Genomic DNA, 22493 nt, shown 5'->3' on the forward strand with positions numbered 1-22493 from the left:
GCTTTAAGGAAGATAACATGATGTAGAGGGATAAACTAATGCAATCTGATATAAACCCCATCTTTTTATCCTCGATGGCAACAATACAATACGTATCGGTTCCTTTTCTGTCACTGGGATCGAACACCGCAAGATTGAACCCAAAGCTAAGCACTTCTCCCATTGCAAGAAAGATCAATCTAGTAGGCCAAACCAAACTGATAATTCGAAGAGACTTGCAAAGATAAACCAATCATACATTAAAGAATTTAGAGGAGAATCAAACATTGTTCATAGATAATCTGGATCATAAACCCACAATTCATCGGATCTCGACAGACACACCGCAAAAGAAGATTACATCGAATAGATTTCCAAGAAAATCAAGGAGAACTTTGTATTGAGATCCAAAGAGAGAGAAGAAGCCATCTAGCTAATAACTATGGACCCGTAGGTCTGAAGTAAACTACTCACAGATCACCGGAGAGGCCATGGAGTTGATGTAGAGGCCCTCCGTGATCAATGCCCCCTCCGGCGGAGCTCCGGAAAAGGCCCCGAGATGGGATCTCTCGAGTACAGAAGGTTGCGGCGGTGGAATTAGGTTTTTGTGGTGCTCCTGGATGTTTGGGGGGTACGTGGATATATATATATAGGAGGAAGAAGTACGTCGGTAGAGCAACAGAGGGCCCACGGGTGGAGGGCGTGCCCAGGGGGGTAGGTGCGCCCCTCTGCCTCGTGCCTTCCTCCCTTGTTTTTTGACGGCCACTCCAAGTCTCCTGGATCACGTTTGTTGAGAAAATCACGTTCCCAAAGGTTTCATTCTGTTTGGACTCCGTTTGATATTCCTTTTCTTCGAAACCCTAAATTAGGCAAAAAAAAAACAGCAATTTGGGTTGGGCCTCCGGTTAGTAGCATAGTCCCAAAAATTATATAAATGTGTAAAATAAAGCCCATTAAAATCCAAAATAGATAATATATTAGCATGGAGCAATCAAAAATTATAGATATGTTGGAGACATATCAGTGGGCAGGGTATGGCGCCTGCCATACCTTAATTTTGAGCAATTCTTTTATATGTATGCATCGATACAGAGGTTGCACTGTCCATCGATCGGTAATAGAAAAGGTTGTGTCGTCGTTCACTCATTCTTATGCGCCAACGCGGCCAGTGGCCTAATGGGCCGAGACAGCCAGCCACCCACGAAACAACGAGTCACCGCTGGCCTGGCCAGGTTCGAGTTTTGGCTTTTCTCTCGTCTCGACCACTACTCGACCTCTCTGCCTCAAAAAAAATACTCGACCACTCAACACGACGCTACGTGGCAACCCTAGCGAGCGGCGGCGGCGGCGGCTGGCCAGGTCGCCAGGAGCCCAGGAGGCAGGAGCGGCGGCTGGCCAAGGAGGTGGCACCGCGGCAGCAAGCGACGGCGGCTCAAGCCGGGGCCTAGGCGCCTAGCGGCAGCGGCGGCGGCAGCGGTCCAGTAGTTCGGCCACTTCTGACTCCGGTGTAGTTTCCGGCCAGATTGCAAGAAGATGGAAAAAGAAAGGAAAGGGAATAAAGGAAAGGAGAGGAGGTAATTTCTGAACTTTTCTGAATTTTTATAGCAAATTTAACGGTAGTTGTAGCTTGAAGCAGAATGTAGATTTGTAGTGACCAAATGGATGATATTTTAACTATAGCCTAAAGCAGATTTGTAGCCAAATTTAACAGCAGCTTGAAGCCTTAAATTCAATGTGAATAAGCTTGCTAGACTCAAAGAGATTTATCATGAGGATTTCTTAGATTATGAACGTGTCCATATAGTTGATAACCTAGAGCTATTCATTATTCATATGAGAAGAATTGAAGACATTAGATCTTATCATGATATTGCAAGCCTAGCTAAAAAGATGGTTGAACTTGAAAGGCATGTTATGTTTCCCGTTGTTTATCGCCTCATTGAGTTAGCATTGCTACTACCGGTAGCGACGGCAACAGTTGAAAGAACCTTCTCATCAATGAAAAACATCAAGACTGAGTTGCGCAGCAAGATGGCTGATGGCTGGCTTAATGACTTGATGGTGTGTTACATTGAGTGAGAGATCTTCAAAAGTATTGATGTTGGTAAAATTAAGAAAGATTTTCAGAAGGAGGGTAGGGCATTGTCATTGCCTGGGTCTTCTAGAAGCCATTAAAAGCTTCATTATCGGTATGTTTTAGGTTGTTTTCCAATAGAAACATGTCTACGTTTTCATTGTATTTGGTTATTGGTTTGTAGTGAGCATTATTAGTGTGTATTGACTCCTTTGATTCGCATAAAAAAATTCTAGTGAGACTTCGCCCCACCTTAATTTTTTTTCATGGTCCACCTCTGGTTCCAGAGATTGTAGGTGTTCGAAACGACGAGTCACCGCTGGCCTGGCCAGGTTCGAGCATTGGCTTTTCTCTCGTCTCGACCACTACTCAACCTCTCTGCCTCAAAAAAATACTCGACCACTCAACACGACGCTACGTGGCAACCCTAGCGAGCGGCGGCGGCGGCGGCTGGCCAGGTCGCCAGGAGCCCAGGAGGCAGGAGCGGCGGGCGGCGGCAGGCGGCGGCTGGCCAGGGCGGTGGCACCGCGGCAGCAAGCGATGGCGGCTCAAGCCGGGGCCTAGGCGCCTAGCGCCGGCAGCGGCAGCAGCGGTCCTGTAGTCCGGCCACTTCTGACTCCGGCGTAGTTTCCGTCCAGATTGCAAGAAGATGGAAAAGGAAAGGAAAGGGAATAAAGGAAAGGAGAGGAGGTAATTTCTGAACTTTTCTGAATTTTTATAGTAAATTTAACGGTAGTTGTAGCTTGAAGCAGAATGTAGATTTGTAGTGACCGAATGGATGATATTTTAACTGTAGCCTAAAGCAGATTTGTAGCCAAATTTAACAGCAGCTTGAAGCCTTAAATTCAATGTGAATAAGCTTGCTAGACTCACAGAGATTTATCATGAGGATTTCTTAGATTATGAACGTGTCCATATAGTTGATAACCTAGAGTTATTCATTATCCATATGAGAAGAATTGAAGACTTTAGAGCTTGTCATGATATTGCAAGCCTAGCTAAAAAGATGCTTGAACTTGAAAGGCATGTTATGTTTCCCGTTGTTTATCACCTCATTGAGTTAGCATTGCTACTACCGGTAGCGACGGCAACAGTTGAAAGAGCCTTCTCATCAATGAAAAACATCAAGACTGAGTTGTGCAGCAAGATGGCTGATGGCTGGCTTAATGACTTGATGGTGTGTTACATTGAGCGAGAGATCTTCAAAAGTATTGATGTTGGTGAAATTAAGAAAGATTTTCAGAAGGAGGGTAGGGCATTGCCATTGCCTGGGTCTTCTAGATGCCATTAAAAGCTTCATTATCGGTATGTTTTAGGTTGTTTTCCAATAGAAACATGTCTACGTTTTCATTGTATTTGGTTATTGGTTTGTAGTGAGCATTATTAGTGTGTATTGACTCCTTTGATTCGCATAAAAAAATTCTAGTGAGACTTCGCCCCACCTTAATTTTTTTTCATGGTCCACCTCTGGTTCCAGAGATTGTAGGTGTTCGAAACGACGAGTCACCGCTGGCCTGGCCAGGTTCGAGCATTGGCTTTTCTCTCGTCTCGACCACTACTCAACCTCTCTGCCTCAAAAAAATACTCGACCACTCAACACGACGCTACGTGGCAACCCTAGCGAGCGGCGGCGGCGGCGGCTGGCCAGGTCGCCAGGAGCCCAGGAGGCAGGAGCGGCGGGCGGCGGCTGGCCGGGCGGTGGCACCGCGGCAGCAAGCGACGGCGGCTCAAGCCGGGGCCTAGGCGCCTAGCAGCGGCGGCGGCAGCAGCGGTCCAGTAGTCCGACCACTTCTGACTCCGGCGTAGTTTCCATCCAGATTGCAAGAAGATGGAAAAAGAAAGGAAAGGGAATAAAGGAAAGGAGAGGAGGTAATTTCTGAACTTTTCTGAATTTTTATAGCAAATTTAACGGTAGTTGTAGCTTGAAGCAGAATGTAGATTTGTAGTGACCGAATGGATGATATTTTAACTGTAGCCTAAAGCAGATTTGTAGCCAAATTTAACAGCAGTTTGAAGCCTTAAATTCAATGTGAATAAGCTTGCTAGACTCACAGAGATTTATCATGAGGATTTCTTAGATTATGAACGTGTCCATATAGTTGATAACCTAGAGCTATTTATTATCCATATGAGAAGAATTGGAGACTTTAGAGCTTGTCATGATATTGCAAGCCTAGCTAAAAAGATGGTTGAACTTGAAAGGCATGTTATGTTTCCCGTTGTTTATCGCCTCATTGAGTTAGCATTGCTACTACCGGTAGCGACGGCAACAGTTGAAAGAGCCTTCTCATCAATGAAAAACATCAAGACTGAGTTGCGCAGCAAGATGGCTGATGGCTGGCTTAATGAGTTGATGGTGTGTTACATTGAGCGAGAGATCTTCAAAAGTATTGATGTTGGTAAAATTAAGAAAGATTTTCAGAAGGAGGGTAGGGCATTACCATTGCCTGGGTCTTCTAGACGCCATTAAAAGCTTCATTATCGGTATGTTTTAGGTTGTTTTCCAATTGAAACATGTCTACGTTTTCATTGTATTTGGTTATTGGTTTGTAGTGAGCATTGTTAGTGTGTATTGACTCCTTCGATTCGCATAAAAAAATTCTAGTGAGACTTCGGCCCACCTTAATTTTTTTCATGGTCCGCCTCTGGTTCCAGAGATTGTAGGTGTTCCTATCAAGCAACAGAAGTAGGTCACGAATTAGGAGTAACAGAATTACTCTTGTTGACATAGTTACTATCATTTAGGAGAACTCATGTTGGCATAATCAGCGTGACTTAGTGAAGGAAATATGCCCCAGAGGCAATAATAAAGTTATTATTTTATATTTCCTTATATGATGATAAATTATTATTATTCATGCTAGAATTGTATTAACCGGAAACTTGATACATGTGTGGATACATAGACAAAACAATGTGTCCCTAGTAAGCCTCTACTAGACTAGCTCGTTAATCGAAGATGGTTAAGTTTCCTAACCATTGACATGTGTTGTCATTGATGAATGGGATCACATCATTAGGAGAATGATGTGATGGACAAGACCCGTCCGTTAGCTTAACATATTGATTGTTTAGTTTTATTGATATTGCTTTCTTCATGTCAAATACATATTCCTTTGACTATGAGATTATGCAACTCCCGATACCGGAGGAATACCTTGTGTGCTATCAAACGTCAAAACATAACTGGGTGATTATAAAGATGCTCTACAGGTATCTCCGAAGGTGTTTGTTGGATTGGCATAGATCAAGATTAAGATTTGTCACTCCGAGTTAGTTACGAGGCGATGTATTATGGAATGAGTAAACAGACTTGCCGGTGATGAGATTGAACTAGGTATGAAGATATCAACGATCAAATCTTGGGCAAGTAATATACCGATGACAAAGGGAATAACGTATGATGTTATTACGATACGACCGCGATAAAGATCTTTGTAGAATATGTGGGAACCAATATGAGCATCCATGTTCCGCTGTTGGTTATTGACCGGAGAGGTGTCTCAGTCATGTCTACATAGTTCTCGAACTCGTAGGGTCCGCACGCTTAACGTTCGATGACGATTTGTATTATATGAGTTATGTGATTTGGTGACCGAATGTTGTTCGGAGTCCCGGGTGAGATCACGGACATGACAAGGAGTCTCGAAATGGTCGAGAGATAAAAATTCATATATAGGACGATAGTATTCGGACACTGAAAGTGTTCTGGAATACCGGGTACGTATCAGATCACCGGAAGGGGTTCCGGGCAACCCCGGCAAGCTATATGGGCCTAATGGGCCAAGAGTTGGATAGACCAGCCCCTAAGGGGCTGGTGCGCCCCCTATAGGCTAAAATAAGGGGGAAAGGAAAGTAGGGAAGGGAGAAGGAAAGGGGAGCATTCGGCCTCCCTCTTTCCTTCCCCTCCTCCCTCTCTTTCCTTCCTCCTCCGACACTTATGAAAGGGGGGAGGCCGACTTGTAGGAGGCACCCAAGTAGGATTACTCCTACTTGGGGCGCCCTTTGCTGCCCCTCTCCCTCTCCTACCTATATATACATGGAAGGGGGTACCGCTAAAACACACAACATTGATTCCTAGCCGTGTGCGACGCCTCTCTTCATAGTTTATGCCTCCGGTCATATTGTTGTAGTACTTAAGCGAAACCCTGTACGGATCACTTTGTCATCACCACCACCACGCCGTTAAGACATTCAAGTTGAAAGCAGATGATTCGATTTACCAGCACAATTGCACAAACAACCGTTTCAATTAGACGTCCGACCAGGTGACAGCCACCTCGCCGACGTGCTGATCTCAGTGGGGCCGCAACCATTGTCCTAGTCGTATTTAGGAGAATTTGTAATTAATTATAAGGAGAAAAATACAGAGCAAACACACGGGAGGATGTTGAAGTATATATATTGCTGGGTATGCATTGCTCACAAGGACACTGCTTATACGTTATACAACAAAACATACATTGATGGACACTTACATATAATTAAGTATAGATTACCCGCAGACATCATGCATGCACGCACGCATGTACTAGGTAGTTTGTTGCTTTTATTCGGCTACTACATTGAGGAAAGACTTTGAAGTTGAAAGCAAATGACTCGAGTACAATCTCATCCATTTTAAGGCTGTCGCCACTTACCAGCGCAAACACTCTCTCGATGTTTCAGTTAGACATCCGACCAGGTGACGGCCACCTCCCCGACGCTGGTGTCAAGCCCCAAGGCATGCCACACGGCGGCCGACGTGCTGATCTCGGTGGTGCCGCAGCCGTTGTCCGTGTCGCATTCGTCGACGACCATGGCCTTCACGGTGATCCCGCCAGCGCTTTTGATGCTGATCACCAATCCGCAGCGGAAGCCGGGCCCGTACCACGCCGAAGTCATCGCCACCAGCAAGAGGCTGTCGCTGTGGTACTGGCCGTCGCACTTCGCCGGCCCTCCCTCCTCTCCTTGCTCAAATCCGTTCACCGACATCAATGCCGGGATGTTGTAGACATCCCCCGCGGCGCACCACACCTGCAGGAAAACAAGAATGCCAAAAATCACCACGACCTTGGTAGTGCTCGCCATGGTAATTGAGTTTATATGCTAGGATGCAGTTGGCCCTGGTAGTTGTGTGCTTTCTCTCTGAGTTTATGCATATATATAGGCTCCTGCTACAGCATGCAGACAAAGTGATGGACGTACTTACCCATGTGCATGCGGCCCGCCCTCGTGCCACTCGTCAAAGCCTAGAGACGAAGTAAGGACTCTCTCATGTCCTGATTTCACACTCTTGGATTGCTGAGACCACGGTTTTTGGATTGCACAGAGCTACGGCAATGAAAAATGGTATTCTATCATGTATGTGATATAGTATACGGATCCGCCGTCTTTCCATGCTTTGAGATTTGTACTACATTTCATTGTTTTGGCAAATTTTGTCTTTTTAGATTATTATATAGGACTGTGATATTTGGCACATGTGTGCCATATAAGCAAAACTGCCACACCTCTACTTCTTTCACTTTAAAGTACCACACGGTCCCCCTTCCTTTGACCCCACCTTCTCCCGAACGACCTTGCAGGCTCGCCCGAGAAACCTGCTTCTTTCGCACATCTTGCGCGCCCACCCCCGAGAAAACTGCCACTTCTTCATGTCTACCACATGATAAAAAAATATTGCGCATGTGGGATTTGAACCCACACCTCCTTGGCACCAAAGCGCGCCACCACAACGACCTCACCCTTAGGTATTTGTTGCTCAAACTAAAGAAACTAATCATTTTGATCTTTTTTTTACAATTGTGTTACTACAAAAAAGTATAAAAAATTACCATGATTTTTCCTCGGGACAAAGTTACAATGGTATTCGCATGCAAGTTATCAGACCTGTGTTGCGTAAGTTACCGTGCTATTTACATAGAACTTACCAGGTACTATGTTTCAACAACTACACCCCTTTCAAAGTTACCACTGTGTTATAAGGTCTTCGATGTGTAAAATACCGTGGTACTTACACATAAGTTATCAGGATATGTGTACATCAACCTCGTCCTTGGTCAAAGTTACCATGGGGAATTGTACATGAGTTACCAGGTCTACAGTTCGTATATTATCATGGTACTTACACCTAAAAACCTGGGTGTGTTTTGGTAACTTTTTCCATAACTTTTTCGATGTTTTTGCGTAACTTATCACGCCTATAGCGGGTCAAAGTGGGCCGTTTTTCTGGGCCAACCGACGAGCACATGTGCCTCCTCATGACACTAAACATTATGTGGCTTTTCTGTGGCACATCATGTGTTGTGTTCATCTAAGAGGCCTCGCGAGGCGAGTGTATGTTTTTAACAACTTGTTTTCCTTTGGTAAAACATTACCATCATGTTTATATTGTAACTTATCGGTTATGCGGTACTTATATTATCATGTTATTCACACAAAAATTATCGGGAATGTTTTGAACAACTTTTTCCAGGGACAAAAGGTTATCATGGTGATTCTAGGTAACCTATAAGCCCGCGGTGCTTAAAATATCATGCTATTTACACAAAATTTATCAAGGGTATTTTTCAGCAAAATTTCCCCCCACGGGTCAAAAACTTATCATGGTGTTTAGTTATCGTGGTGCATATGTTTTCATACTATTTACACATAAAAATATCAGGGGAGGGAGGTATAGTACCGTGCTATTTACACAGAAAATACCGGAGTATCTTTTCAAAAAAAATCCCTATGGTCAAAGTTACCATGGTGTTTCTATCTCAGTTATCAAATGTGCGTTGCGTATATTACCATCTATTTACACATAAATTATCTGGTATATTTTCACATTTTTCTTCCCCAATGGTTAAAGTTATCATGATGTTTGTATCTAAATTATCAGGTCTATGGCGTGAATGTTATCGTGCTATTTATAGAAATTACCCGGGGCCGGGGTTCAGCAAATTTCTTCCCAATGATCAAAGTTACCACGATGCTTTCATCAAAGTTATCACGCCTTCAATGCTTATGACCATGCTACTTACACATAATGTACCGTGTGGTATACAAAAGTTATCATGTTGGTGGTGCGTCATTTATCATGGTGGTGATGGAGAATTTACCACGGGAAAAGTTTATGTGTCAGGTTTGATAGGTGAAACAAAAGTTTTTCAGTGATAAAATATTAAAGGCAAAACATGTCAAAAACAGTATTTTCCTTAGCTTGTTCAACAATGAGTGTCATAGGTGAGATGGTTGGCTCCTTTCATTGATTACCTGCAGACTAGAGATCAAATCCCAATTAAAGCATTATTTTTGCCCAAAAATCTGAAAGGCGCGTAGGGACGTAACTGGTGATTGAAAGGAAGGAGATCAAGAGAAAAAGGAAGGAGATCGGGAGGACAAGAAAAGAGATAGCGAGGACGTGCGGGAAAGGAAGGAGATCCGGAGGGTGTGGCAGTTTTGCAATCAACCACACGGTTGCCACTTATATATTTCGTATTATATAACAACTTATTGATTTTTTTCTCATGTCAAAATCTAACATGAGATCTCGCAGTGTAACAGCAAATACACTCTGAAGCAAGTGCAGTCTTATTTGTTGATACGTAAAAGCATTATGATACATTTTGAAACACGAAAAGAACATAAAGATAATTATCTAATACTCTTAAACAAGACAAACTCTGCCAACAAAACCAAAAAAGTAGCACAAATCTCAAATTAATGACAGACAATGGGGGCGTGCACGACATATCAAGTGCACGGTAAAAAGAAACTACTCTAGCTATGGCAACAAGTCGTTCATGACTCAGGAAATTAATGCTCCCTCTTTATTTACAACGCATTCTAGAGAGAGAGAGGGGGGGGATATATTGATTTCTACTCCACCCGCATCCCCCTCTCCCATCACAGCTGAGTGGTCCTTCCGCGTCAAGCCGTCACCCAGGTGGCTGGATCTGCAGGATCCGGCATCCAAGGTGGTTGAGCGGCCCATGACATCTTGCAGGGATGGTGTGGTGACTTCATCGGTCTCAAACAACGCCAGAAGGTGGCATGAAGGAACCCTCGGAGCAAGTGGTTGGAGTTTGGACGACGTCTCGATGATGTCCAAGTATAATGTGGAGGACTTTTTGCGCAACGTCGACCTTTAGTCAATGTTTGATGATATGCTGGTGTGTGTGTTTTCTGGCTTCTTCGTCTATACCTTGCTTATTTTGTGGGAAAAGATACATCTTACATATGATACATATCAAGGCAAATAACGGCAAGTACAATGGACAGATAACTTTAGCGCAAACTCTTTTTTTTTAGAAAAGGAGGATGACCCCGGGCCTCTGCATCTGGGAGATGTATACGGCCATTTTATTGATTATTCTCAAGGACCTTACAAAGTATTACAAACAATACACCTGAATCCACCATCTTGGCAACATATGCCGCTACTCCTATCCATATGATGAAGGGATGCTAGCTGGGCCACTACCCAAACCACTCACCTAAGCCTAACATCACAAGCCGGAATCCCCAGCCGAGCCACATACCGGGTCTGGGGCACAATCCGATCAGACGCACTCGTGTGTCGTCGCCGCCATCTTTCACAGGTCCGTCTTCAGATTATATTGAGGCTTCTACCTTGTCTGGCCACTCTGCCATCGACGTCATCATGACGCCAGACAACTACCTCCTCCTGCGCGAGTCAATCTCCATGCATCGGACGCCGAGCCTCCACAGCGCCATGCCGCCGATCTCCTCTGCCATCAATGTGTGAGATGAAGTACCGCTCCACCATCCCCCTAGCCATCACTTGCTCCAAAACGATGCCCCCAGGAGGGAAAGCGATAAAACGCCATCATCATCTGATCCGAAAGATCCAGATCTAGGGTTTCCCTCAGAGCATCCCGAGCCTGATGACGCAGACTGCAACGACGATGCCTCGACAAGGGAACGACATCTAAGACGCCGTCATCGTCCGCCATGACCGTAGTCGGCGCGATTTTCATCGGCATTTGCTCCACCAGACATGTGCCACCGACGTCGCTGGTCCCTTCAACCGGAGTAAACTCCAAAACGATGCCCTAAAGAGGGACTACGATGCAAAATCGCCGTCATCGCTCGATCCCAAGGAGATCTAGGGTTTCCCCTGGAGATGCCCGCGCTGTCAAGGATCAGACAAGGGTAGAATCCCGGCGGATCTGCCTAGCTGCCGACGAGTCGCACCCGCCACCGTGCTGATGGCAGACCAGCGATCAAGGCCCACGCATGGGCATAAATCCGGCCACGCCGCCGTGAACCGATCCGGTCACGCCGCCGCCGTCCCTGGCAACCGCGACGCACCAGATCGCGAGGCCTCCTGCCGCGGGGGAGCGAAGTCGCTGAGGCGCCGCCACCACCCGCCGTGGCGTCCGGCTCGCCGCCGCCGGTGACGACCAGGCTTCGCGTGGCTGCGCCCTTGGGCGGCGGCGAGGGAGGAGGAGGAGTGGGGGAGGGCCGGCCGACGGGATCTGCGGGCCTCCGGCCGCCCACGCAGGGGGCGACTCGGGGGGGGGGGGAGGGGGATTTGCAAATAATGATTCTATATTGAACAATCCCTGCAAACTCCCTAGACATACTAAGCTTTGAAGATCATAATAGTCACTCACCCTTGAGACGAGATTTAATAATTGTTAAAGTAGCAACGGCTGGACCATCACCCCATGCAACACAGACTTGCAATCTGTTAGGACTAATTCAGAGGGTTGAAGAGACCGGACTAGGCCACCTAACAACACAGAAGAGGATGTCATATTCGGCACTCTATATCCCGATTTGACAATGGTATACACCCCTTTCTGCTAGAGATGCATTTAGAGACTAAAATGCATCACAACTCCTAAAACTATCAGAGGTGTGTCAGTTTAGTCCTATAATTTTGAAACTGCTGTTTTGGGTCCTAAAACTATCAGAGGTGTGTCAGTTTAGTCCTATTACTTTGAAACTGCAGTTTTGGGTCCTAAAACTATCGGAGGTGTGTCAGTTTAGTCCTATAACTTCAAAATTGCAGTTTGGGTTCCAAAACTATGTAAGTTTATTCATCTCAGGTCCTCAGCTTGCATGACCAGCATCTATGATGCATTTGTCAAATGAGCCCTTTATATGTATTTACTTCCCAAAAAATGGTCCATATGCTTCCATGTGGCAGTGTGTGTGGCAACCTGCGTGGCCATGAGCTGCAAGGCAGCCTCACTGAGAGGTTTGTTGCGACCGTCCGGGAGACCCCAAGCCAGTCGGCATGGAGGACAACATCCCTCTCCCTTGTCGCGGCCGCTGGGGAGATCATGGGTCAATCTAGATGGAGGACACCATCCTACTCACCCCTCTCTCTCATGACATCGTCGTTGCCTCGGCACCCTTGCCGTAGAGTTGGTCGTGCAGGTTGTTGTTTGAATGTTTGGGCACGAGCATGGCCACAAGTGGGGAATTTTCGTTGTTGCCGGGTGACACAAAGGAGTGCATGGAAACCGCGAAGCCGACGCAAAGGTCGATGAGAGTGACGCAGCCCCAACACCAGCCACATGTGGGTAGCAATTGGACGTTGTGCGAAGTGTCGTTCCGCTACTGTTGGGTGAGGCTGAGATGACCGGTCTACTCTCCTCGCTGGAGCTCAAGCCACCATGCCAATGATGACCTCCGTACTCTCGCATCTGAACATTCTGTACGTGGGAGCAGACAAGGGCATGAGAATGACGCGAGACAGCGTGCTATAGGGTTTTTCTTGCATATTTACCTTTCATAAGTTAACCCGGTTGGTCCATTGGGTCAACGTGGCAACAATCAAAGCATCTCCAAGCGACACGTCGGCGATTCAATCCTGGCCATGCAAGCTTAGGACCTAAGATGAACAAACTTACATAATTTTGGGACCCAAAACAGCAGTTTCGGTGTTATAGGACTAAACTGACACACCTCCAATAGTTCTAAGACCCAAAATTGTGATTTTGAAGTTATAGGACTAAACTGACACACCTCAAATAGTTTTAGGACTCAAAACTGCAGATTCAAAGTTATAGGACTAAAGTGACACACCTCCAATACTTTTAGGACTTATGATGCATTTTATGTTTTCTTGTCGGATACGCTCAAATGTTCACACCTTGGAGTAATGGATGGTTGTGTGCATCAATCCTTGCATGCAGACGCTGTGATTTTAGCCTCCTTTTCAAAAATAAAAGTACACTTCCATGAAGGCAAGTAAGCAGTGACAATGTTGACACATTAAGGATTTCATGCATACAGTTCAAAGTGCACGACTCAATTTATCGTACGTGAACAATCTCATATTTCAATGTAAACAATCATTTCAGATGACATTCAAGAAGATGACGAACAATCGTTTCATTTTATACTTTGTAGGATGTATGCATCAACTATTGCAGAGCACAGGGTTTTGTTTAACCTCATTTAATTTTGAATAACAAAAAAAACAGACACTATCATGACGACAGGTAAGCAATGACGATGTGTGTACACAAATGATTTCATCCATCCAAACCCAGCCAAAGACTGAAGTTCGAATCAAACCACTCGATTTACTGTGAACAATCTCATCTTCAAACACAGGCAACCATTTTAGTATTTCAAAATAGCTCTTGATGTAGAGTAAATTTGTAAACTTTAGACTTGTGTTCGTCGTTTGGACATAACTAGCCTGATGCAATTAATCAAGACAATTTCCCAATAACTCTCGATGTAGAGTAATCTCTATGATATGCATATTGATTTTCAAACGTAACTAGTTCATGACGCAGACACGAAAATATTATGCACACTCAGTTTGCAATATAGTGCCTCATCACATCAAGCTGAGATGCAGCCGGCCGGTGACGAACAATCGTTTTACTTGATACTTTGTAGGACTAGTAAATGCGCACGTGCAACACACGTTAAATATTTAGGCAATATATTAATTGCGCGCGGATTTTAGGTATGCTATAATTTGTGTGTTAATCATGTGATTAGTGTAATATATTTGGTATGATATTAATTGCACGCTAAACACATTTAACGCTCGCCATTGGAGCAGTCTAGGTCGTTGGATTAACTTAGTTCAATGGCTGAGATCAGTTGAATCTACCCCTTTGGGTCTTTTTATATTGGTATAGATGTATGCTGGATGCATCGCCAAGATGCAGAGGCAGGGGTTATCCTCCTTTTCAGAAACAAAAAATAACTATTGCATAGCACAGGGATTTACCCTATTTTTGGAAGAACAAAAAAGTACGTACACTGTCATCAAGGCATGCATTAACGATTTCATCCATCCAACCCAGCTAAAGACTGAAGTTTGAAGCAGACAACTCCATTTACTGGGAACAATCTCATCTGGTCCTCTTCAAACAAACACGTCCAAGCCTGCACACAGTCATTTATGAAAACTTAGTTCATTTGGTTGAGCTAAGTAGGGTCAGAGGGTACCATGTAGGTTCAAATCTACATCCCTGATAAATTTTGATGGCGGTCCAATAATAAAATTAGTTAAGCCTGAGGGTGTCGACAAATCATTTTTTGTCTGATATGCTCAAATGGGCAAATGGTAACCTTGCAATAATGGATGGTTAATTGTGTGCATCAACCCTTCCATGCAGAGGCTGTGATTTTACCCTCCTTTTTGAAAATAAAAGCGCACTTCCATGAAGGCGAGTAAGCTGTGCGCGTAAAAAAAGGGTGTGTAAGCTGCGACAATGTTAACACATTAACGCTGTTCAAGAATTCATCCGATTAATCAGTTAACGGGTCAGCTAATCGCTACTCATAGGGTGGCCAAATTGAATAGCGCTTATTCATCATATTAACTTGTGAAGCCGATTAATTGGCCTATCAGACCGATTAATCGGTTGTTAGGCTGATTAATCGCTGCTTACCCATTAACTTGTGGACAGATAAAGCCCAAAATTTTGCCCTGTAACCCCTCCCATCCGCCTCTTGCTCCTCAATAGCTAGGGTTCAACCAAACAGTAGCATATTTTGGTATATGTTACATAGTAGAGAACATGAGAGTATGGGATAATACATAAAAAACTATCACTCTATATATGTTGGCAAGTTTCTATTTAATCTACCGATTAATGTTGGACCAATTAATCTAGTTAATAGGCCGATCCACCGATTAATCGTTACTCCCAAGCCGATCGAGCAGCTACCGGTTACCGATTTCCTAAACAATGGCATTAAAGGACTTCATGTGTATAGTTCAAAGTGGACACCGTGAACAATCTCATCTTTCAATGTAAACAATCATTTCAGATGCCTTTCAAGCAAGGGACGAACAATCGTTTCAGTCCATACTTTGTAGGATATATGCATCAACTATTGCAGGGCACAGGGGTTTGTTTACAGTCATTTAATTCCGAAGAACAAAAAAACACACACTATCATGAGGACAGGTAAGCAGTAACGACGCTTATACACAAACCATTTCATCCATCCAAACCCAGCCAAAGACTGAAGTTCGAATCAGACCACTCGATTTACTGTGAACAATCCCATCTTCAAACACACACAATCGTTTCAGTTGGTATCCGACCAACTAACGAAAACCTGGCCAACACTGGTGTCAAGCCCGAAGGCCTTCCACACGGCGGCCGACGTGCTGATCTCGTTCTCGCCGCAGCCGCTCTCACGGCCGCACTCGTCCACGACCATGGCCACCACGTAAAGCCCGTCCGCGCTCTTGATGCGGATCGTCTTGCCGCAGCGGTTGCCGGGGCCGTACCACATCGAACCCAGCGACACCAGGAACTGGTCGTCGCTGTGATACTGGCCGTCGCAGCTCGCCAGCCCGCCCTCCTCCCCTTTGTCGAAGCCGTTCGCCGACATCACCGCCGAGAAGGTGTAGATCTGCCCCGCGGCGCACCACACCTGCAGAAAAACAAGGATGCCAAAGACGGCCACGACCTTGATGATGCTCGCCATGGTTACTGAGCTTGCGCTGTGTCTGAGCTTTGCTTTCTCCCAAGCTACAGGCTGTTTTTTTTAGCTACAGGCTGTTGGTTGAAGGTGTTTATATATATACTTGCATGTACCTGCAGACAAAACGACGGACGTACCTACACATTTGCATGGCGCCCTTGTGGTAATCGCCGAACAACTCCTCCAAGCCTGCAGACAAAATACTAGTGTTCTCTGTTGGAGGTGAATCGCTCACCTCCCTCTAATATCTTTTTTCTCGGCTGCTTCACACAGCTGACACAGCACAATTACACAGGCGACGAGAGGTTTACCTCGCGCAAGCTTGACAGCGTCCCAAAATGCCAATTGTTCACGTACGTTTCAGACATACTCCCTCCGTCCCGGATTACTTGTCTTAAATTTGGTATCTAGACAAATCTAAGACAACTAAATTGGGACCCATGTAATATTTAACAGCGTCTCACAACATCGTCAAGACGCACACCACCAAACCAAACTCACTTGCAAGTTGCAACAGCGTTTCAGTAGCCCAGCCCAGCCCAGCCCAGCATCAACAAAAACAGAGAACATTATTCAGTAGCTGGCCTCAGCCCAAGCATCCCCTTCTCTCTGCCATCTCGCTGCTCTGATGTCATCGGTATTCAGCATCAACAGTGACTCTCAACATAATTACGGATGAAATGAATCAAGCGTAATGTCGTCCCGTGAATAGCACTTGCAAAATTCCCCAGGCAACTACATTTCAGCACTTGGAGAAACTGACAACCAACCAACCAAATGATACTTGCAGCTCCAAGAAACTGAACACCAACCAAATGATGCTTGCAACCACATCACTAATAGTATAACATAACCAAGTTCACAAGTACTCCCTCCGTAAAGAAATATAAGGGCGTTTAGATCCCAGGCCCTTATATTTCTTTACGGAGGGAGTACTTGTGTGTATGTACGTACGAGTATCTGTTTATTTCAAATGCATACACAACAAATACACAGCCAAAGTTAGATGAGCGATGGAAGCACAAAACCAGATGCTTCTTAGTTCAAATACATTGCAAACTGTCGTACGAGGATCAACCTCACTCACACTGCAGCCACATAGATACAGGCTGCTGTGTTTCAAACCCATTGCAAACACACATCAATCCACACAAGCATGTGCGCGGCCATGTGGATGCGATGCAAGCCACCTCAGCAGCAAAGCCACACATAAACGCACACATTGCCAAGGTCTGGGCATGTAGACACAAGCGCATACCAGACAGCTTCTTATTCCAGAGCCACGAAGGCGAGTGAGAGCCACCAAAAGCTCACACCTACACAACAAGATGCCACAAAAGCCATAAGATCAAGGTGATCGACAGCGTGACAGCCCACGCACCTGAAGGCTGAAGCTTTTCCTTCCGTGTTCGAATTGAACACCCGGCCAAAAACCCAGAGGTGTGTGGCTATCCACGAGAGCACACGAAAAGGCCAAGCGCATGCAGCAGCAGCATCAACCATAGGAGCACAACCATCCATCCAAGTCCCATGTCACGGTGGAAGAAACACATCGGTGCAGAATTCACCTAAAAAGCAAGTTTGAAAGACAACGCAATGAAAAGGGTTGAGTAACTAAGTCCAAATGCGATCAGTGCTAGTGTAGAAACGAATCAGAAATGGAATCATCAATGTGCATGCGTACTTACTACCTGAGGACGGAGACCCTGGGCAGTTTCATCTTGTATCGGGGCGTCCAACTGTCAGGGTGGTGGCCAGCATCCACCTCGACACAGCCATCCTTCTCGATCTCTATGTCATCGGTGGCCACAACCGGCAGCGGATGACACAGGTTCCAGCATCTTCTGATCACGATGGTCTTGACTGCCGGAGCCACCATCTTGAACTCGCATATCTGCTGCAGCTCCGGTAGGTCATGAAGGTGGATGGTGGTCAGCTTTGGGAATAGTACACCCTGGACGGCTATTTCTTCTGGGTACTCATTGTCCAGTGTGAAGATGTGCTTGAGGTTGCTGCAGTGGATAATGTATAGTGTCTTCAAGCTAGGGAAGGAGGGGAACCACACCGGGAGCACAAACTGGAGGCTGGGGCAGGAGCGCACATGTAGGTGCTGCAAACTTCTGAAAGTACCACCGGTGAAGTGGTAGCCTTTACTGCAGATCCAACGGGCCATTAGGAGATGCGACACCCATAAAGTCTCTAGCTTCAGCAATCCGTCCGGGCTCGTTTGGAAGACGGCGTCCACCTTGGAGCACCTCTCAACGCAGAAGTGCCTAAGCTTGTTCCCCCAAAATGGAGGAGGCACAATAGCACATACCGGGACATCATGCACGTGCAGCGATTCAGCGTATAAATCCATCAGGCCACCTAGACCTCGATATTTGTCCAACTCGCTCTCCAAGAAATGGCTCCCTTCAGCGATCTCAACATGCCGATCCAACTTCATAGGCGGAGGCGGGAAAGCCTGCATTGGGAGTGAGGCATCACCAATCATGCTACTGACATCGCTGTATCGATGTGCTGGAACAAGCTGATTCAGGCTCTCTTCTTCAGAATGACCAATCTTATCACTGCATGGTGCTTCCGGTTGAACAGGCCCAACAGACACAGGTGAGGAGGTGACTTGGATATCAAAACAAACATCTCTGGGGCTATTCATACCATAATATATTAAAGAGTGCAATGACCGGACTAGCCTTGCATCAGCTATTATAGCATTCACCTGCAACTGGGAGGAATTGTTCTCTTCAATAGTTGACCGATGACACGCAGCTCCAGGTCGTGTGTCTATGTACAGCAGCTCTAGGTCCAGATTTCTCTCAAAGTCACTCTTGCCTGGAAAATTTATTGCACGAAGGTGCTCACATCCAATAAGAAATAGCCGCTTGAGCCCTGGGACTTGCACCACCATAGTTTCAAAGTCTAGTATCTTGATTGCAGTTCCAGAGAGGTCCAGCTCCAAGAGGTTGGGTAGCCCACGCAGGAACAGATTTTTCAACTGTTTACACCCTGCTAAGGAGATCTTGGAGACTTTGATATCCCTATTATTTGTTTCTGTTGTCGTAGGTGGACAGGAATGTTTGAAAGGTAGTTCAATGCTTGGTGTCCATTCGAAAGCTGGGCCATAACCATCAAAGCTGAAGGACTCAATGGACGAAGGAAGCCCACCAGGGCCATCAATGTTTTCCACCCCATCACAACCATCAAGTACAAGCACTCGAAGTCCACTCGCCTTTGATAGGCTTGTTGGCACAACTTCCATCTCAGTGTTACCTGATAAATCAAGTATCTCTATCCTTGCCTTATCCATAAAGGAGTTGCCAACATCCCTGGATGTCTCCCATTGACATGTTGGTTTGATTATTCGGAGCCTTTGAAGGTTAGGTAGCCGCCCTTGCAAGTCAGCGGTGTACTGCCAACACCTTGTTCCCTCTATATTGAGCTCTTTGATATTAGTCATGAGATCCATCTTTTCTTCAGATAATATTTCATTCCAGTCTGTGTAAGAAAGGTGTAGCACCCACAGGCTATACAAACTTGCCCACTCTGTATGATCCTCTCCGTCACCAGTTTGGTCATCTATACAACAGTCCAGTCCAAGGAATCTTAGGCGATGGCTTTTCAGGAAAGGAGGTGCTGCAAAACTGAAGGCACAACAACAGAGAACTAACACACCAAGGTTGTTGGAATGCTCAAACAAGCCATGTGGCAACGGAATTGGGTAATCCGATCTTTCAAATGCCAAGAAGAAAGATGATGCCGCTGTAGGTATAGTTTGCAAACCATGTAATTTCGTATTCCTCGATGTGACTGAAATCCAGCGGTATGGCCCTTCTTCATAGACATCATCATCTTGAAGTATCAGAAAAGGAGGCTCCGTATGTTTCATGAACTTCCTAAGCACACCATTAACCAAAGGAGCACCACGCTCCCAATTTAACTTTCCATGCAATGCAATACTGATATCCCTTGCTCTGTCCCCTTGTATGATCCCATCACACATCCAACAGTTGGAAGCATGAGCAACCCATTGAAAGGTGTGGAAGTTACAATGCAGGAATAACTGATAGAGACAACAATCTGCAACCATTGTTGGGTCGATGTACAGCATACATGGACTCCGAGCAACTATGGCAGCAGCCTCTTCACGTAGTATTGCTTGAAACCCTGAACTTGTTAGTCGTTCTGTGATCATAGGGTGGACACAAGAAAGAGTGTGAGTGTATCTTAGCTTGTCTGCTATCTCGGAACACCAGTGATCCATAGTCAGGAATCTTCTTTTGAAGGCCCATATCATCATGTTGTCACCAAATCTTGCGAATGGGGGACCAAAGGCTCCTACGTCAAACTCGACATCACTTCCATTAAGAAAAATCATCATAAATTTGCTGCCCCTCAGGGTTTGATGAATCATTAGCCCAACACGTTCTATTACACTCCTTGAACTTTCGTCAACTCCACTAAAATCATCCTCTTCATCTTGCTTGTCTAGAATGGATATCACTGAGTGGTCAAGTTTCAGTTCCTCTGCAATTAATCTCTGCATTGTTCTTTCACTTTTCCACTCTGAGCAGTCTATATGAATTATTCTGTCAAAGCATAGTTCTGGAGCGGTTCTCACAGACGGAAGCACTTTCGCTATAGATCGCAGAACTGCCGACACCCCAAATCCACCCCAACCATCAAAATAGATGATCCTTACACTGCGGTCCATCATCGGAAGAACTCGAAATATCTCCTCTCTCGCTTCATCAACATCTTTCGCAAATATTTCCTATAATAAAGTAAAATAAAAGAACGAAACTGTAAGTCAGTCAGAACACCTTTGCTAGCTACAACATTAATTAAACAAGTACCAACGTGTACTCTAAGAGTCTGAGTACTACCTCCATATCACAATGTAGGTCGTTTAAAAGTTGAGCAGAGTTAAGACCCTAGATAAATTACCATATTTACTCTTCCATTATTAGAACTATTACTAATGTATTTCACTACTTCCAGTTCCAAGCAGGAAACTACAAAGGGAAAAAAAGGAAAAACAACATTGAAATTGTACAAATAATTTTGAGAGGCACAGGGGAGTGATATTTAATGGGGTTCATGGTGAACAAACAAATGTAGGTCTTTGGAACACTCACATGATTCACATCTACTGCTTAGGCGAGGCCAATTACATAGCAATTACGGTGAGGAACACTTAATGATCTACCTGTCGTTTATTGTCATAAATATAGGTCCTTTTAGTATTCCTAACTTGTCTCAAAATAGGAATCCTTCTACATACCTATGGGTTTCAGCTCATTTTGTTAAATAAATAAATTGGCCCAGGAGCGCTCTGGCATATATGACTCTTAGCAGTGATTGCAACACTATCTAGAGACCACCATGTTTCTTTACCCAGTGTTTCCCAACCTAGTGTTCCCTTCCATCAATGAGATCGAATAATATATGTCATGCAAGCATGACTTAGGGTTGATGTAGAGAAATATTGGCATACATGACCACAAGATGCTCAACATAAGATAACTCATAGCCAAAGAAAAAACATGGACAAGAACATTACCAATTGAGGAAGACTCATGATGAATTCCTCTGCCGAAGGCCAGGAGAGCAGCAGAAAATATAATAATCTAACCCATCACTGAAGATTTCTTGTTAGCACCTACTCTTGCACAACAGAATGGTAACCCGTTACTTTTGTGCTTGACCGCTCAAAGAATTAGTGCTATTTATGCAGCAGAATACTTAAAGGGCACAAAGAAAGGAAGCTAGAAAATGTTGTTGTATGTATGTGCATACCTCGACAGGAGAAGAGCAGCTTGAAGCACAAAAACTTGGACTGAACTTTCTGAAATAGTCCGATCAACTTATGCTATAGTTCTAGTGCACCGCCAGATTAGAGTAGAAATGGAAATATGCAACAGTTGCAGTTTGCGCTTTGAAGCTAGAAGCACGCGTTGGACCCCAGAAATTTGCCTCCTCACCCTGATTAAAGCATCTAAGATTCTTTGCTTGTTGCTTTCACAATTTGCTTCATGCTGCCCTTTTCCTCTTTGCCAAAGCATGAAGCAATGTGCTGCTTTTTTTTCTTTTTCCTTTTCTTATTCATTTTCTAAAGATGATTCTTACAACCATGCAGAGATACAAATATCCTGTCCTGGCCCCTGCAAAAATCATTTTCCCATGTGTGAATCGCAAGCCTACATTATATGAACCTTTTGTTTCTGACCTGATGAGTGAGTGATGAATAACAAAAATGAACCGTCAAATACACCCAGCAAGAAAACATTTCGACATGGATGCACTTTTTTGTTTTGGTCATTAATGCACTATCTCTGTGGTTAAAACATCCAAAGCTCTTACTGAATTCAGCGACATCAGAAATCTGAATTCATTAACTGTAGCATACATAAATAGAAATAGCTTGCTCAAGGGCTATACTTCCCCAAAATACACAAGGAATAAGATCAACACTAAGAAAGCCAGATTACAGTACCATTCATCCCCCATGGAACTAATTCATGTTCAG

The 22493-nt window shown here is 44.8% G+C and overlaps 2 protein-coding genes across 2 annotated transcripts; both read right to left on the minus strand.

Annotated features, from left to right (window-relative positions):
- Positions 1-15562: 15562 nt before the first annotated feature.
- LOC125517040 (putative ripening-related protein 6) lies at positions 15563-15967 on the minus strand. Its single transcript, XM_048682262.1, has one exon. The coding sequence runs from the start codon at positions 15965-15967 to the stop codon at positions 15563-15565; it is 405 nt and encodes a 134-aa protein (XP_048538219.1).
- A 956-nt stretch (positions 15968-16923) lies between these two features.
- Positions 16924-22262, minus strand: LOC125515456. Its single transcript, XM_048680924.1, has 4 exons — positions 21764-22262; positions 21528-21626; positions 17656-20738; positions 16924-17532 (listed from the first exon to the last, which is right to left on the minus strand). The coding sequence occupies exons 2-4, from the start codon at positions 21543-21545 to the stop codon at positions 17529-17531; spliced, it is 3105 nt and encodes a 1034-aa protein (XP_048536881.1). The 5' UTR covers positions 21546-21626; positions 21764-22262; the 3' UTR covers positions 16924-17528.
- Between the last annotated feature and the right edge of the window lie 231 nt (positions 22263-22493).

The sequence above is a fragment of the Triticum urartu genome, chromosome 6 (assembly GCF_003073215.2).
Source record: "Triticum urartu cultivar G1812 chromosome 6, Tu2.1, whole genome shotgun sequence".
Lineage (NCBI taxonomy): Eukaryota > Viridiplantae > Streptophyta > Magnoliopsida > Poales > Poaceae > Triticum > Triticum urartu.

Excerpts from the sequence above, each read along its gene's own strand:
- LOC125517040 (XM_048682262.1), bottom strand. The coding sequence starts at position 15,967 with ATGGCGAGCATCATCAAGGTCGTGGCCGTCTTTGGCATCCTTGTTTTT.